General features: G+C 41.8%; 1 protein-coding gene across 7 annotated transcripts; it reads right to left on the bottom strand.

Annotated features, from left to right (window-relative positions):
* Positions 1–13104, bottom strand: LOC115581466 (protein prune homolog 2-like). Of its 7 annotated transcripts, none has more exons than XM_030416562.1 (12): positions 12636–13104; positions 9378–9926; positions 8126–8214; positions 7479–7685; positions 7113–7292; positions 6406–6505; positions 5822–5953; positions 4676–4762; positions 4310–4408; positions 3640–3681; positions 1761–1793; positions 1–1384 (listed from the first exon to the last, which is right to left on the bottom strand). In XM_030416562.1, exons 1-12 carry the CDS (start codon positions 12953–12955, stop codon positions 1354–1356), a joined length of 1869 nt encoding a protein of 622 aa, XP_030272422.1. In that variant the 5' UTR covers positions 12956–13104; the 3' UTR covers positions 1–1353. The 7 variants fall into 7 exon arrangements, with proteins under 7 accessions (XP_030272422.1, XP_030272424.1, XP_030272423.1 ...); XM_030416564.1 differs by having other exon boundaries at positions 7479–7667; XM_030416563.1 differs by having other exon boundaries at positions 9378–9923.
* Positions 13105–15875: the final 2771 nt, after the last annotated feature.

Raw genomic sequence — 15875 nt, 5'->3', positions numbered from 1 at the left:
GTCGGTCAACTGATGTCAACTTTTAATTATTATGCAGTGTGCAACATATACATTGTTGTGTATGGTATATATTTTGGTGCGGGGGGAACACATCTTTAATGAGGTAAAACATTTGACATATTTTAGAACCAATGAATTCCTTGCAAGCAACAAAGAAATGTGTACAAATATATAAGAAAAAGCTACTAAAAGTAGACACAGCCCAACCTGCACAGTGGGGAGTCTTTATACTGTACCTCTCAAACCATCAGGCAACATGTATATTATCTTCATCGCTTCCAAACAGTCTCTCTCTTCACCTCTCTCTTACACTCACACTCACACACACTCGCACACTCACACACTCCTAATAACCATCACAAAAATTACCAATTTTGGGTGCGTAATCGTTCCATTTCGGAGCAATCTCAAACGGTAGCGACTGAGAGCATGCGACACATTACTGCAGCTACAGATAACTGCTATTTTTGCTACCTTCTTTATGATATGATGTTTCACAGTGATATACAGTGTTAGTAGAACAGCCTACAGACAGCCTTTTAAAGATTGAATGAGATTTTTTTTTTGAATGAGACAGTGACATAATGTAAAAGGAGCAGCCTTCAACATTGTAAACATTTCAAAAACCAGCTGAGACATTCTGTTTCATGCCATTACGAAGTGACGAGGTTACAGGTTACTGTACAATAACTATTTCGGGTGTGGATCAAATTCAGGTAAACATTGACTCCCCCAAATTAAATAATGTGTCCTTTTCATAACGCAGTCTATTGTCAGAGTTAGGGTGTAGCAACATCCCTTGTGGGCTGTGATACGACTTCTGTTGACATGTATTTGGTTATAAGGTCAAAGAGTCACAAGCTTATGGCTTCAGAGACTCCATACTTACCATAGGTTACAAAAGGTACAGATGGCAACTGACAGGGTGGATTAATACATGAATGTAACACAGTGAGTAATTCCTCCAATGTGAATTACATAAAAAAAACAAAGTATTGTTCAACTTAAAAATGAAGTCAAAGAAATCAAATGATACCATTCAGAATGGGGAAGACAATCAAGTGCTGTATAACATATGGTAGTAAAGGATAAAGCATCTTCCCTTCAGCACAGTGACAGTCTCCGCACTGTAAATACAGTATTATGTTCGGCACCCTCGTGTCGGTTCTTTCCTCAATGAACAAGCAACTGCCTGAGCATCTTCCTCTCTAATCCATTTCCAGTTGTCGGCGTAACAACTATGTGCCATACACATCATGCTACAGGCTGGCTTATATTCAGGTATGTTGTGGTAGAGTACAGCCAGATGCTGTAAGGGGAGGAGATTGGCAGCAGTCAGGTATCTTGTGAGTGTCAAACGACGGAGCCCCCCGTCTTGTCGGCTCTGAGTGGGAGAGAGGACAAAGAGAAGGAATTGTTGTCAGATTTTTCAGTAAATGGCAATCATCGAGCGAACACGTGCAGATGCAGACACAGTTGCAGATGATGTCAGGACATGAAATGTGCCTACTGACATTCCAAGTACACAATATGTTTTTTTCTTTAACTGAAACCAGGCAAAATCAGCATTTGTTTGATGTTTCAGTTTGTACCACAGTCATGGACAGCATTGCCACTGTTTTTGCACAGCAGTTATGTGTAAACTGTGTCTTGATCTCTGCGGTGTCAGCATGCAGTTCATTGTCAATACTCAGCTCTCATTTCTGCCTTTGTCTCTGTTAAGACCACTCACAGAGAGGAAACTATAACCCACTACTTACTTAGCTGCCGTGTCTTGCAATTCTGTATCCAGTCTGGTTTAGCATTGGGTCAGAAGGCAAAGAGCAAAAGTTAGTGAGTAAGTTAAACAAGTGAAGTGGGGATGACCATATTGTCAGTACACATGCAGCTGCTGGGGATTAGTAGCCTGTATCCACATTGCCAAACGATGGTGAATGGGAGGAAAGGAAAACAAGCATCTCTGAAGTGGGGTGTGCTCAAGGTCAAAGGAGTAAGGGCATAGATGCACTGCAATGCATAGGGTGAAATCATATTCCGACAATAAACCATTCAGAAGAGTCAATATTTTAGCCATAAACACTCAGCTTCACACCTTACTTTTTGTTTATAAGCACTGGGTCGATGCCAATGTTAAGTTTTGAGGCATGGCACAAAGCATCTCAACATGGCCCCTTGGATAAAGGATAGGGTTAAAGCTTTAATATATCCACAGTCTCTTCTCCACTCGATTTCCACTGAAGCATGAGCGAGTACGTAATTACGCTGCAAACAGACCCTTTTTCCTTCTTACACCGTAAATCTGGATAGAAATGTCTAACAAGGAATCGAATTGTTATTAGAGACTGAACAACTACAGTCACTTCCGGGTAGAAAACAGCCGATTAATTAACATTGTGGAGATATAAACTTGTGTATTTCTGTTTTAACTTGTAACATTTAAATATATGTGGTTCAACACTGTGGTCCAACCTATCTGGTGCCTCCTATGCTTACTTCCTGTATTATATAGTTTTGCTCGTGACTTTAATTGTGACACAGCAGTGACATCTTACTGCTAGTTTTGGGTAATTTCAAACTGTCACTTTCTGTAGCGGGTAAATTATGTCTCCAAACTGAGATATGACTGCATTAAACATACATTTTAGATGAAATAACATCACACAAAACACAATCAAATTGCATGTACGGTAATATGTGATGCATATGTGATAACCCGGAAGTTACTGTAACATTGTCACATTGTGATTTGGTCTAGAGCGACGCAAAAAGTCTCAGGGACATCAGAGTCTGGAGTTTGTGTCCCATCTTGAACAAGTGCTCATAGTTGTTTTCTTTTTGCCATGGAGTCTATCTTAATTCTAACCCTTCACTAACTCAGTTAACTTTCCCTAAACAAAAATATAGACTTCCTATTAGACCATACCCCAAACACCCACCAATGGGCACTTTGTTTTCCTTCACGACCTTGTGATCTTGAGACAACGCCATTAGAGTAAGTGTGTCCTGATGTAAACAGTATGTAACACTGTGATCCTACCTTCTCACTGAGGTTATACTGTATAGTGCAGAAACAAGGGATAGAGAAGCAGAGTGGATGTGACAGAGACACCATTCACTCAACTACAAGACACTGTAATGTTGTTTAACAGGTCATCACGGGCTCCCGCACATCTCTCTGGAAGTCTTTGGTAGCCAGCTGTAGTTTGAATACTGTACCGCATATTCTTTCACACTGTCCACTGAAACTCCTTGCAACTGTTCTTGCAACTGAAAAAACTGGTGTTTTCCATACTTTGCATTACACTTAAATCCCAAAGTAGCAAATGATCAGACCAGCTGAGTATTGGGAGTGACTGCATTTATATCTGCTTGTTCATGCAAGCTACCGCAGGGCGTTTATTGAGCTTCCACTAAAATGTCACATGTGATAGATGAAATGAACCAGTTTACAGGGACGGCCACGTCACAGACTGAAGTTAGATAATTGGTATCAGGCTTATTTTGTGTTGGGTAAGGAGACAGCCAAAGGTCAGACAAAGGTTAGTCCCAGCATGAGGAAGTTCACAGCAGCTTTGAGGGATTTTTCTGGGAAGAGTCTATACAACCAACTGATCAACACAGGCAGATTAGGTGAGTTACCTCATGCATGCAAATTTGTGTATACCCCTCTCCTCGTCATACCTTAGGGCACAGTGAGAGATGTAATATAAGCATGTCTAATTGAGGTACTAGAATAAAAGTTTGCAATGTGATTCTTCCTAAGCCATACAGTGTGCATTTCATGACTAATCTGCTTAAAAAAAAACATTTGATTCTATGACACGATTACATCACAAACTACAGTATTTGTCATCGAGCACGTTTGAATAAAACACACAAAAATATCTAAAGACAGTTGCGGTTCCAGATATAACATCAGTCATGCTTCATGCCTGTGCGTATACAACATTTACATGGATATGAACAGCTGCTGGAAATAGAAGACTCTGTTCATCTACAGACTTAAAAAACAGGTTTTTCCTTTCACTGGCAAAGACGCATTTGCATAAAACAAATACAAACAACAGAGTGGAGGAGGGGGAGAAAGCATTTTTTTATCGGTAACACAAGTCGCTCTATGCTGACAACGATGGCAGGCCATTTCCTAAAATAAATAAAAAGGGCAAAGACACCCGACATACTGTATTAATTTGATTATTTTGAAAGCTTACAATATGTCACTGTGCAGGTAGTATTGTTTCCACCTTGCGTGGTGACCAAAAAATGAAAGTGCGAGCTCTATATTAAATATAAATACAGGCTGACTCACTTTACGATGCTGGGTGGAATGTGGACATATTCCATTGGGATGATTTCTCCGAGCTCCCGCAGACTATTCACATACTTGATCTTGCTGCTGAACTTGGAGCTGTAGAAAACAGAAATTACAAACGTTCGTCTCAGTAATGTGTTGATTCAAGGTGTTTGGTGGATTTTTGGTGGTGTCAAGTGTCAAGATAGATCAGTAAGTATGCTCGTAGAAAGGGGATAGTGAAATACTGTATCCTGGGAAAAATGTGCCAGTGTTGTGAGATTTTCTGGCAGCATGGATATTATTATTATTATTATTATGATTATGATTAAAAAAGTCATTTCTGAAATTGATGTGTGTAATGTTGAGTCTCTCTCTTGAGACCTTATGAAGGGTCGGGTGATTCCCAGCAAAGTCCGTATGAACCAGGAGGGATGGACAATGATGAACATCTTCAGGTTTTTCTTTAGTCTGTGGGACAAGAGGAGAAGAGAAAGAGAGGAGAATATTAAGAGCTTAATTAATAACTGTGACCTATTAATCTATTTTCACATAAATATTATCGACCATAACTGCTTGCGGATATAAAGTACACTTAAGAATAGGAGTAGATATGACACACACAGCTTGTTGTTCTTCACACACAACTTCTGTGTGAAAAAAGGTTTATGCTTATCTTAGTCAGTTGATAAAAAAGAAAGTATGCCCCCTACTGGCCCACCTATGAAACTGTATATGAATGTTAACAAGAGAAACATACGGATTAAATAAACAATTTCCTGAGTTATATTTATTTCTTGCATCACAGTGAAAACCTACTGATACAAACAAATGATCAAGTTAAAATCTTTGCGGTGAACAATGCCTGATTTTAAAACATATACGTGTTTTTAATTTAATCAAATGTTTCTGACACCCCTTCAGCAGATACAGAAGGGGTCAAACAAAATTGTGTTTTAGGGGAATTCAGATTGGAGAGTTTAACTTTATTTTTTTTTGTTACACCCCACATTAAAAACAGATTGCTGGAGATGCGATCTGATGAATGCCAATCACTCACATATTCTGACCCTTACTTCCTACAGGATTCCCAGATACCCAGGACGGTGGCTGGACATTTTACAAGAAATATACTCCATGACTAATTATCTATGGTCTAAGGAAAATGGACCGCACACAAGAAAAGAAGTTGGTCAGGTGTACAGCTGGATCAAAGGTTGTAAAGAAAATGTGCAATACACCCCTTTCATTTGATTTCATAGTTATCATAACTGTATTTCCTTTTATTTCTTTATTAACAATTCTGTTTTGTTATGGCTTTTGTTCAGTGTGCAACAGAAAATAAAATAACACTAACATGATTATTAGAGGGATTTCTACACTTTTTAACGTAAATGATTATGTTGCTTATAAAAAAAAAAAGGTGGCATGTGTTGCTCAGTGGTCGATCATCGATCTTAATCTGTGTTTGTGTTTATCATGTAAGATTAGACATCACAGTTGCTGTGCGCTTCCTCATGTGAATATCACCTTCTGTCTATCATTTGGTAGCACTTCTTCATCCACGTAAAGCCAGGCATCCTCCGGCGGGGTGTGGCACCATTCAGGTAAACTATCATGTAATCCTCTGCCACCATTAGTTCCAAGGTGCTAATTACATACCTACACACAAACACACACACACACGAGCAATAGAAAACACTGTAAGATTGATATACAGTGTGTTATCATACAAGAACTGTAACAAAAGAAACACAAGCAATGCTCTTGTTAACTTAAAGATATAAAAGTAATGAGTAAGGACACTTTTGATTGTGTGGTTTTGGTCTGAGGCTGTTTTTCATGTTACATATAGAAGGGGGTAATTCTTGTCTGGTGTGGAGGAACTTGACTGGCTTGACTTTAAAACCCATCTGACTGCTTTAGGTTGGACTGGAACCCTGAACGTGAGCCAGACGTTATTGCCCGACATCAGTGGCTGACATTATTCTGGCATTATATCAGTTTCAGAATGACATGTTTCAGTTTCACAATTTGGCGTAGTGTTCAGCTTTCCACATGACCTGTTTACATTCACACATATCATTAGTAGCATGTACTGTAGCTTCACTTACAGGAAAAGGTTTTCCATTACATAATTGTAATTTTCACAGTTGCTGTCTGGTAGGAAGCAGGCGGCAAACACGATGATGGCATTCTGTTCAGCGTAATAGCCTGAAAACACAAAACATAAAGAGAAATGACACTCACAATGGGTCTCACCTACAGCGCGTACGCACAGACCTGAGCTGTTCCTGTATGAAACCGTTTTCTCAAGAACATCTAGTCTAGTTAGTCATTCTGAGCTACTAATTCAAGTTTGCACCATTGTTAATATGGCAGGCGCTACTCTTGGTCATGATTAGCTGAATTGGGGGCTTATGTGGGAAAGTGGAAGGCAGAGCTGTCAGCTGTGTCCTCTTAATTTTAAAGGTACAGTTCAACATCCAAATAAAAAATGCACATGCAACAAAATAATCTATATGGATTAATGGCACAGAAGGGAAGAGGTTTCAGAGATATCAGCCGTAGAGAAGTCTGCCTTCTTTTGAATAGAATGGGACTAGATGCATTTAGCTGAATTTTCTTCGTATTACTAAAAATGAGGTTCAAAGCACACAATCATCAAGTAAATATATGACTCTACAAAACAAGGGAGAACATCAAGATGCGGCTGCATGGAAAGAATAACATTGGAGGTAATCAGCAGTGTGATCAAAAACTTTGAAACGTAGAGGAGTATCTAGTCAGCATTCATTCATAGCATTTTATGTTTGCATACCTCCGTGTGAAATGACTCTTTTGTATGGCTCAATGCACTTCATATCAATGCGATGCTCCTGCTCTCCAATCACCACGCTCCTCCACAGCCTGCCGTCCCTGCTCTCCTCTGCTGCTCTGTGTCCTGCGATGGCATCACTCGATGCTGCTCCTGCTCCCTGATCAGACTCCTCTGAGTCTTCTGTTTGTGACACAAAGACGGCGGATATGTCACAATTTTTCAGGATGACATTTCAACAAATGTATATTTTCGCAGCACATTTTTGGGAAAATATACAGACAACATGAGTGTGTTTGTGTTTCTGACTCTCTGGGCTGTGTGCAAATTTAGACATGTTTGTATTGTGTACTCAGGTGTGTGTCTGACCGTGTAAGTCGGCCTCGTCAGGTGTGTCCAGCTCATCTACGTTGACATCCAGCTCGTCACCGGTGTCCAAGGCCTCGTCCTCTGTGTCCAGGGTATCGTCTGAGGGGAGAGACCCCTCACTGCGGTCCAGTGACACATTCATTGGTGGAGCTGCCAGCTTTCTCCTTTGATTGGACCCGCCTGACAGATCTGCAGAGGAGGGTTGATCTGGTCAAAGAGAGGTGATTTAATATTTTTGTCTTAGTTGTAACATGTAACATCCAGAAGTCTTCAGAAGACTAATTGGAAAAACTAGGGCAAGTCAACATTAAATTACATTCCTATAGGTCGTCATGTAAGCGCAGGATGTCAACAGAAGACATAACTTAGAGAAGCAGAAAGTTTGATTAGAAATTAGTACAAAATTACTGCTTGTTAAGCATTTATCACAAAATCCAAGTCAGCCTCCGAAATCTCTCTGATTTTAGATGCCTAAAAGTTTATGAAACAGTCATTACAGTTCGTTAATACTCCAAAAAAACCCACACAATTAAAACGGTTAACCATCTTATAATTTACCCTGAAGGCTGTACCTCTAATTTTTTACCTATAAGGTTCAACAAAAATATCCAAATAGTTTAAATAAAAGCAGAAAAAATGACATTTACCGTCTCTGTTATCCATCTCCTCAGCAGCTTCCTCACTGGAGGCCATCTTCATCATCATCCCTGCTGCACCTTCTCCCTTCTGGGAGTGTCTGCTCAGAGGCACAGAAAGACAATAATGAGCCACGACATAAATTATCATGGCTATCATCACTGCCACCATCGGCACAGCTACGCATAGTATTGGGCCAAATAGGACTATCATCTACAAAGAAAGAGAATCTAACTTTTCCCATGACACTGTGTGAGGAAGAGTGTAAAATCTGTTCATTTGACTCCAAAAGATTACAGAAGTGACAAAGCAGACGGAGAGAACAGGAACTCACTGCTTCATTCCCAGGCTGCACGTGTGGGCTGAGGAAACAATACTAAGCAGTGTTGCTACCTCCCCCCCCAACCAAAGCCCCTCTAACAGACTCTGATTACCATAAATCCTAACAATAGAGAGAAGCAGTACAGACAAACCGGCACACATGCACACAGGCGCAAAGACACACTCATACACATCTCCGTCTTTGGATACCTACCTTTCCCTCATTCTTTCTTCTCCCAGCGTGAGTGACTGAAAACACTCTTTCCTCTATCAAGTCACATGACCACTTGAATATGGAAAGATCTGCTGTGTATGTACGCAAACACACATACACGCGCACACACACACACACATAGTAACAGGCAGGGGAGGGTATCCCAAAGAGGGGGCGGGTCATCAGAATTACAAAGTGGGGCAAAATGAGTGCCATGGTACAACTGCTGATGAGGAACAATTAAACTGCAGTGTATACACACACCCACAGACATATGCAATGTGTCTTGTACTAAGTATTGATGCCAAAACATGACTTTCGATTTGGACTCCTGATTGAGAGAAAATGACATCTTGGTTGAGACTTACTGTAAAAAATGGCTGCTTATTTACTGTAAGATATCTAAAGGATTGATCACAGTGTTAAATTGATCTCTACTGCCCCTTTGTGGGTACAAGACAGTAGTGCAGCGCTTCAGCTTTGGAAAACATCTACAGATCCGCTGTGGATCTCGTTCTCTTTTACAGGCTTGAAATAGACAGAAATCCCTTATAATCATGTTTCAGCTTTTAAGACAGGGCACCAGTATCTGAAATTCAATTTTCCTGCAAAGGAGATGGGTCTATCAGTAGAGCATGGAGAGTATTATTTCGATACCAGAAAGCACCAAGATGTTAGTGCTGAGCTTGCTGAACTTACAGTACTGAGGGGCAAAATTGAAACCTCACCTTTCCAGGAGAAAGTGAACATATTCCTCTTGCACATACCGTGCATGATCTTCCCTTTCGGGCTGGACGGCAGATTGGTAGAACGATTGTCCATCAAACTGGTAATGAGCGTGGTCAGACTCATACTGACTTTGACCATCAGCTTGATACTGAGAGCACTGGAGTTCAGAGGTGTGCACGGAGTCCGAGTCATCTCCATACAGGCCCTTCGTTAGATATTGAAACTTGGAACCTGAATCGTGCAAGCTGTACTCGGCACTGACTCCGGGTTCATAATAGCTTCCAGCCTGCCCGGAGCCGTACTGCATGGCTGTGGCATCAGTTGTAAACTCAGCATAGACGTCTGCAGTGTTTTGCTGGCTGTTGGATTTTGTATCCACACAGGCCGGGTGGGGACTCTGGTTTTCAGTTCTTTGGTCAATGTGGTGGTAGTTGTAGCCGTACTGGGTTTGACCCTGAGTTAAATTCTGACTTCCTGTCCACTCGTATGCAGCGTTCTCGTTGGGTGGCTGGGCGGAAAATTGTGATGTCACATCTTGTTGGTGTCTTCTTTGAAGGGAACAGGGGATGGGGGATTGGTGAAGAGAGGGGAAATTCAGAAAGAATTGTAAATAAAAATGGTATGCAGTGAAACTCCTCTATCTGCGTCCAGCCTATGTATATATATATATTTTTTACTTTTAAGATTACTTCTAAAATGAATATATAAAAACACACTCAAACAGCCAAATAAACTCTTATTACAACTTAATGGCCTGCAAGAGTTTCATTCGACACATTCTGTTTGTTAGCTCGTTCAATAGTTTGGTGACTTTGGGTAGAAATTAAAAGATACCCGGTGGAGTTTCTGACCACAAGTAGCACCATGCAACATTATTATCATAAGCTGCTGCCTGTTTAATTTCTTCTTGTGAGTCCTCATGAGAAGTTCACAGGTTTTGAAATTAACATTCCTGCCATTATTCTACTGATGAAAAGATGAGGATGCTTTAAGAAATTGCTACAGCAAAAGCAGAGAAGATGAGGACCAAAACCAAAGAAAACATGGATGCAAACAATGCAAGTTTTACACGATTACAACAAATTGGCTTCGCAAGTGTTTTCTGAGGAGGGAAGTGCATTCAACACATTTGTTAAGCCTCGAGGACACACACAATGTGGTTTGGTGAGTAATACTGAGCGTAAGCAGTTTGTTTACATGAAAACTCCCCAGGGTACAAAGTTGTAAGCCACCAAAATGGAGCAACACAAGATTCTGCTTTACAACTCAAAAAACATGCCATTCATCCATATGAAACCATATCTTTTGATATGTGCCATAGTGTTGGCAAAAGCATTGCAACATTGATACATTATATTTAAATACTGAATATTTAAAATTGTTTTCAATACAAATTCTCCAGTACTAATGCTGTTTTTCTTGCTCTCCTCTCCAACAGCATGTTGACACATGCACCGCTGTAGCGCCCAATTAGTCCCACCTCCTCCAGAAGTAAATTAACATAGACTTTGTTTTGTTTCACCCACGGCGCACAAGCCTTGTTATATTTATCTTATGAAATCTTATGCCCCCCCAATTTTTTTGTAAATTTTTCCAGTACAGTATTGAATATCGATATTTTTCAAGGTATTGTATTCAGGTAAAAAAGTCCAGTATCGTGACAACCGTGTGTGCCATAATAAAGATAGCCGTAAACAGTCTGCTTCACATACAGTATAACAAACAAATAACACATTTATAAATATGACGTGATCTCTTCTAATGTAAAGTTAAAGCTACATGGGCAAACCTTTAATGTCTGATATACTGGGTAGTACCTATGCACACACTCACACACCGGCTTGCTCGCGTTACACTCACACCCACACCTTGTAAGAGCGCTAGGGGAGCTGTTTCCATTAGCTGTTGTGGGGCTCCAGCTGTAATGAGGCAGGTAATGCATATTTAATGAGGCGTAAACAGATTTATAAACGCACACACACAGAGCAGCAGATCAACACTCGCTGCCGAACACATAGAACACATCCACACATACACATGTGCAGTTTGTCCCTAACTCAAACACACACACACACACACACACACACACACACAAATACTTATAATCTGTTTCTGTCACATCACTAATATTTATTCTCACGTCCTGTATGTCAGTCACAGCCTGTCACTCATCCATTCAACGCACACACACACACACACACACACACACACACACACACACACACACACACACACACACACACACACACACAGATCATCAGACTCAATTCCAGGAGGGCCTTGTAGCTCGATTTCGCCCGTCTGTTCAGCGATGCTAATATTCCTCTGATGTACAGACTCCATTGAGAAAGCTTTAGAGAGTCAAAAACCCAGTGGAGAACTATGGGAGAGTGAGGGGAGGGGCGGTTGGCATGTGCGTGGGTGTGTGTGCAGGACAGGCAGATGTGAGCACAGGCATTTGTTATTCACTGGCTGTTAGCAGCATGAGAAAGGAAAGTCTATTGTGAATAATAGCAAGAATGCCGGACAGATACTTCTAAATCCTTAACTTGTAGCCTATCAGCACAATGCAACTTCACTTCACTTCCACTCTGTTGCGGTGGAGGCAGAAATCTCAGAGAAGGTGAACCGATATTCTCTGCATGGCTAGATGTAAAGGAGAAAATATGTTTTCTTTTATACTCTCTTTATTTTTGAAAAGATAATTAATTGCATGTTGTTGCGTGACTTTTGAATGACTGTAAACGTGACAGAATTAGGATAACACCACCCTTAAGAAATAAACAAACGCTTTAAGGCCACTAGTCTCAAACTGTACGACTAAGTGTGCAAGCTCCCTGTAGTGGTAAATCCCAGAAATGTTTTTGGAAAATGTTATTAATTTAGTTTCAGCCTGCTACGTGGTCACGCTCAGTCACGTTGCACGTATATATCATCCATGATTAGTTAAAAACTAAACTCAAACTGTGATGGTAAGATGAGGGTAAAATGAAAGGTTAAAAAACACTACAACTTGGCTCTAAATGGAAATCTTCGGGAAGCGAAGAATACATTTTGAGCAGATGAAATTGAAGTTGACAACAGCGATCGGAGCACAAATGCTAGTGACTAGCAGCGCCTCTTAAGCGTCCACAGCACTTGTTATGTTAGCAGCAAACTGTGCAAAACATTAATTACTTGGAGAGCCTACATTTCTTTCTAGGCTACAACAAGATGCACAAACTTTGATAAACACTGCTTTAAGGTGTGTTGCTTACCTTAAAATGGGTGAATAGCTATCTCGAGAAGCTGCATGGTCTCCGATCTGTTGTTGAGTTGACCATTTATCACGATCATCAGTTCTTCCAGGCTGTTCATCGTAGTAATCCAGTGTACTCTGTAGGAATCTGTCCCTCTTTGGCTCCACTGTTTTTAAATGTGTTTGTTGACTTGAAAACCCTCCAGTCAGCTCCTCAGTGAAACTTAGCAGATCGGAAGAACCTAACTGTTGTCTTTCTTCCGTCTCACTCCATTTTGGTATATCAGAGTGCTCCGTATCAGTTTCCCTATGCTCTTCCTCGTCATTCTCCTCTTCCATTAAATCTCCAGAAAAAGGTAACCCAAGTCCTCTGTCGGTAGAAATACCTGATTCACTCAGTGGGGTCCCAATAAAAGAGCTGGATTGGGAGACTGAACTGTTGGTACAGACAGGTGATTGCGGTTCAGAAGTGGTTCTAGGTGTGTCCTGTCCCCCTCCAGACTTTAAAATTCCCCCAAAGACGTCGGACATGGTGGAGGTGCAGAGGGTGACTGCCCACCCTCATCTGAATCTTCCATTGAGATCTGTGAATGAACATAAACTTCCTCTCTGGTTTTCAAGAATGGTCCGATGGGTATCTTAATGATGGAGACATGCTTCTGGCCACAATGCTTGATTTATCGTCATCGTTTCCGTCTTCTGCCTGTGTTTGACTGCAACTTGTTGGTCTCGAATCTGACAGACGAGGAGCTTCAGAGTTAATTGTTGATTGGCTGGGAAGTGATCATTTCTGGCACCATGCAATGCTCAGTGGCATGATCAAGACTTGCTTGGTAATGAGTAGATAAAACAGCTGGATCTTTCTCTGTATCTGTACTAAGTGGACTGTCAGTACTCCTGATCATTTGGTTTGCCTACTTGTTCTGCGTCCCCTGTTGTTCTCTTGTGAAGCTTGGGCCTGGGATTGCAGTACTGTGGCAGCGTAGGAAAGCATGCTAAATGTCTCCATGGATCTTCTTGTTCCTTTTGATTGTCTGTTACCATGTTTAGGCCGATCGCGCCACTCTCTCTCAGCTTCTTTCACTGTGCCAGACACGATGATGTAGTCCATTTCTAGGCCCGACGATGAATCTCCGTCAGAATTGGACCGGAGTTCATCTCGACTACCTGGGAGAAGGCCGTCGGGGCTATACTTCATGGCGTCTCTCTCCCCCCCAGAGCTTGAGCTCAGAGACATGGTTTCTGTTGTTTTAAACTCCTTTCCAATGCTCTCATTATTCAGACCACCTTGGCTTTTTGTGGCAAGCCCATCATTGTACGCCGTGGTGACCGGCAGATCATGTGATGATGACGTTGATTCAGAGCTATCATGTTTCTTGGAAACAAAATGGTCCCAATCAACAAGGCCTGGGGATAATGACTGGTCAGTCTGAATTTGAGTCTTGGCATCTTCTCCTGGACATGAATGAAGACTGGCTGAAGTGTCCTGAATGACAGTCGACGTATCAACCAGAACAAAGGGTGAATGATCACTGTGTTGCTCTATCCAGTCAGTTTCCTCTGATCCTCCTCTACTTTTGTTGTCGTTCTTGCTCCCAACTGAACTTCGCCCACTCGTGATCATGTGACCCAACTCACTAGTTCCCTCAAAAAGGAACACCTGGTTGGCTGGTTGTTCTTCATCTGAAATTACTGTTCTGTATTCAGTCTTTCCCAGAGGATCAGACATAGGTTGTGTCACAGCTACAAAAGGGCTAGACTGCCCCTCTAGCTGTACCATGTCTACTATGGGGCTAGCATAGGCATCAGGGGAGGATGTCAGGCTCCAAGTGCCAGCTCCGACATTGTCATATTCTGAAGTGGAGGTGACCATGCCAGGCACAGGTAGGTCCCACATGTCAGTACCTTGGTAAGAGGAAGTCCCATCTTCTGAATGATCAGATACCAAGTTCTGGTTGTCATCGTCACCTGTTTCCTCACCCATCGTTTCACTTTCAGCCGCCTCTATGACTATTTTAACATTGTGTTCGTTACCTCTCCACCTCACTTCGTCGACAGTCTCACTAAGCACTTTGTGTATACCGCTCTCCTCCTCTATAGTCTTCTCTTCTTCCACCTGTTTGCTTGCATGTGTCCCAGGAGAATCACCACCATCCAACGATCCCGTGTGACTAAGGTCCTTTTGATTTTCAGCTCCCTCAGGGCTTGTTATCGTGGAAGAGCTGTCTTCCCGTATGGTGGTGTTCCACATCACCATTCCACCTTCAGAGTATCCGAGTGGACTTTCCACAGATGTGCCTGCCCCAACATTGGAGTTCGTCCTACAGAAAGAACCTGAGGTTTCAGACAAGTTGTCAGGGGTCGTGAGAGGTGATAGACTGTCATCTCTAATTGTCATATTCCACATATCCAGTGATTCCGGGTAAGATGTGGTGGTTCCGCTGTCTGATTTGAGAAATCCCTTCTGTGCAGAGTACGTCCAAAAGTCTAGGATCTCCATCTTTCTGTCTCCTTTTTTTCCTTGTACCCCTTCATCCTCTTCTTTCGATGTGTCCGGTGTCAAAGTGTTTAGGATTGCTTTCTTTCTCGACATTGAGGATACTTTTTCTTTCACTCCAATGATGGCAGCCCTCCATTTTCCAGCTACGTCCTCCTCTGGTGGTGTCAATTGCAGACATGCCAAGGAAACAGGGTTCCATTCATCTTTAAGTGCACTATCTAGGTTCCAGTTGTCGTATGATTCAGCCTGCTCAGTGATCAGACTAAGCTGGGGTTCAAGGACTTTTCCTTTCTGGTGGACCTTCTCCGACTGTATAGTTTCTTCTCTGCCTTCTTCTCCTGTCATATCATCAACTGACTCTTTCCCGCTAACATCTTCCAGAATATTCAGTGGACTCTCAGATCCCTTGATCCTATTCCAGACAATATTATCACTTGAGGTTGATGCTCCTTGTGTGTCAAAGCCAAGATCATCCCAGGTCTCTGACAATGACGATGACACACTGTCTTTATGCTGCAGCCCATTGATCCTTTCAACATCTTCTGGAAAGAATCTGACCCCGCAACTGCTAGGTGGACGACTGCCTACCACACTATTGACTGGGGTTGGAGGAACCACGGTATCAATCATGTATTTCCCATGAATTTGACCATGATTATCAATTGAAGAATCTCTACTTTCAAACCCGCCCAGTGAATTTGGACCGGAGAAATCTAACAAGCTCAGCTCTTCAAGTTCGGAAAAGCTGGAGCTCCTGCT

The sequence above is a fragment of the Sparus aurata genome, chromosome 5 (genome assembly GCF_900880675.1).
Source record: "Sparus aurata chromosome 5, fSpaAur1.1, whole genome shotgun sequence".
Lineage (NCBI taxonomy): Eukaryota > Metazoa > Chordata > Actinopteri > Spariformes > Sparidae > Sparus > Sparus aurata.
The sequence above is the reverse complement of the archived record's forward strand: the minus strand, read 5'-3'. Positions and strand labels throughout refer to the sequence as shown.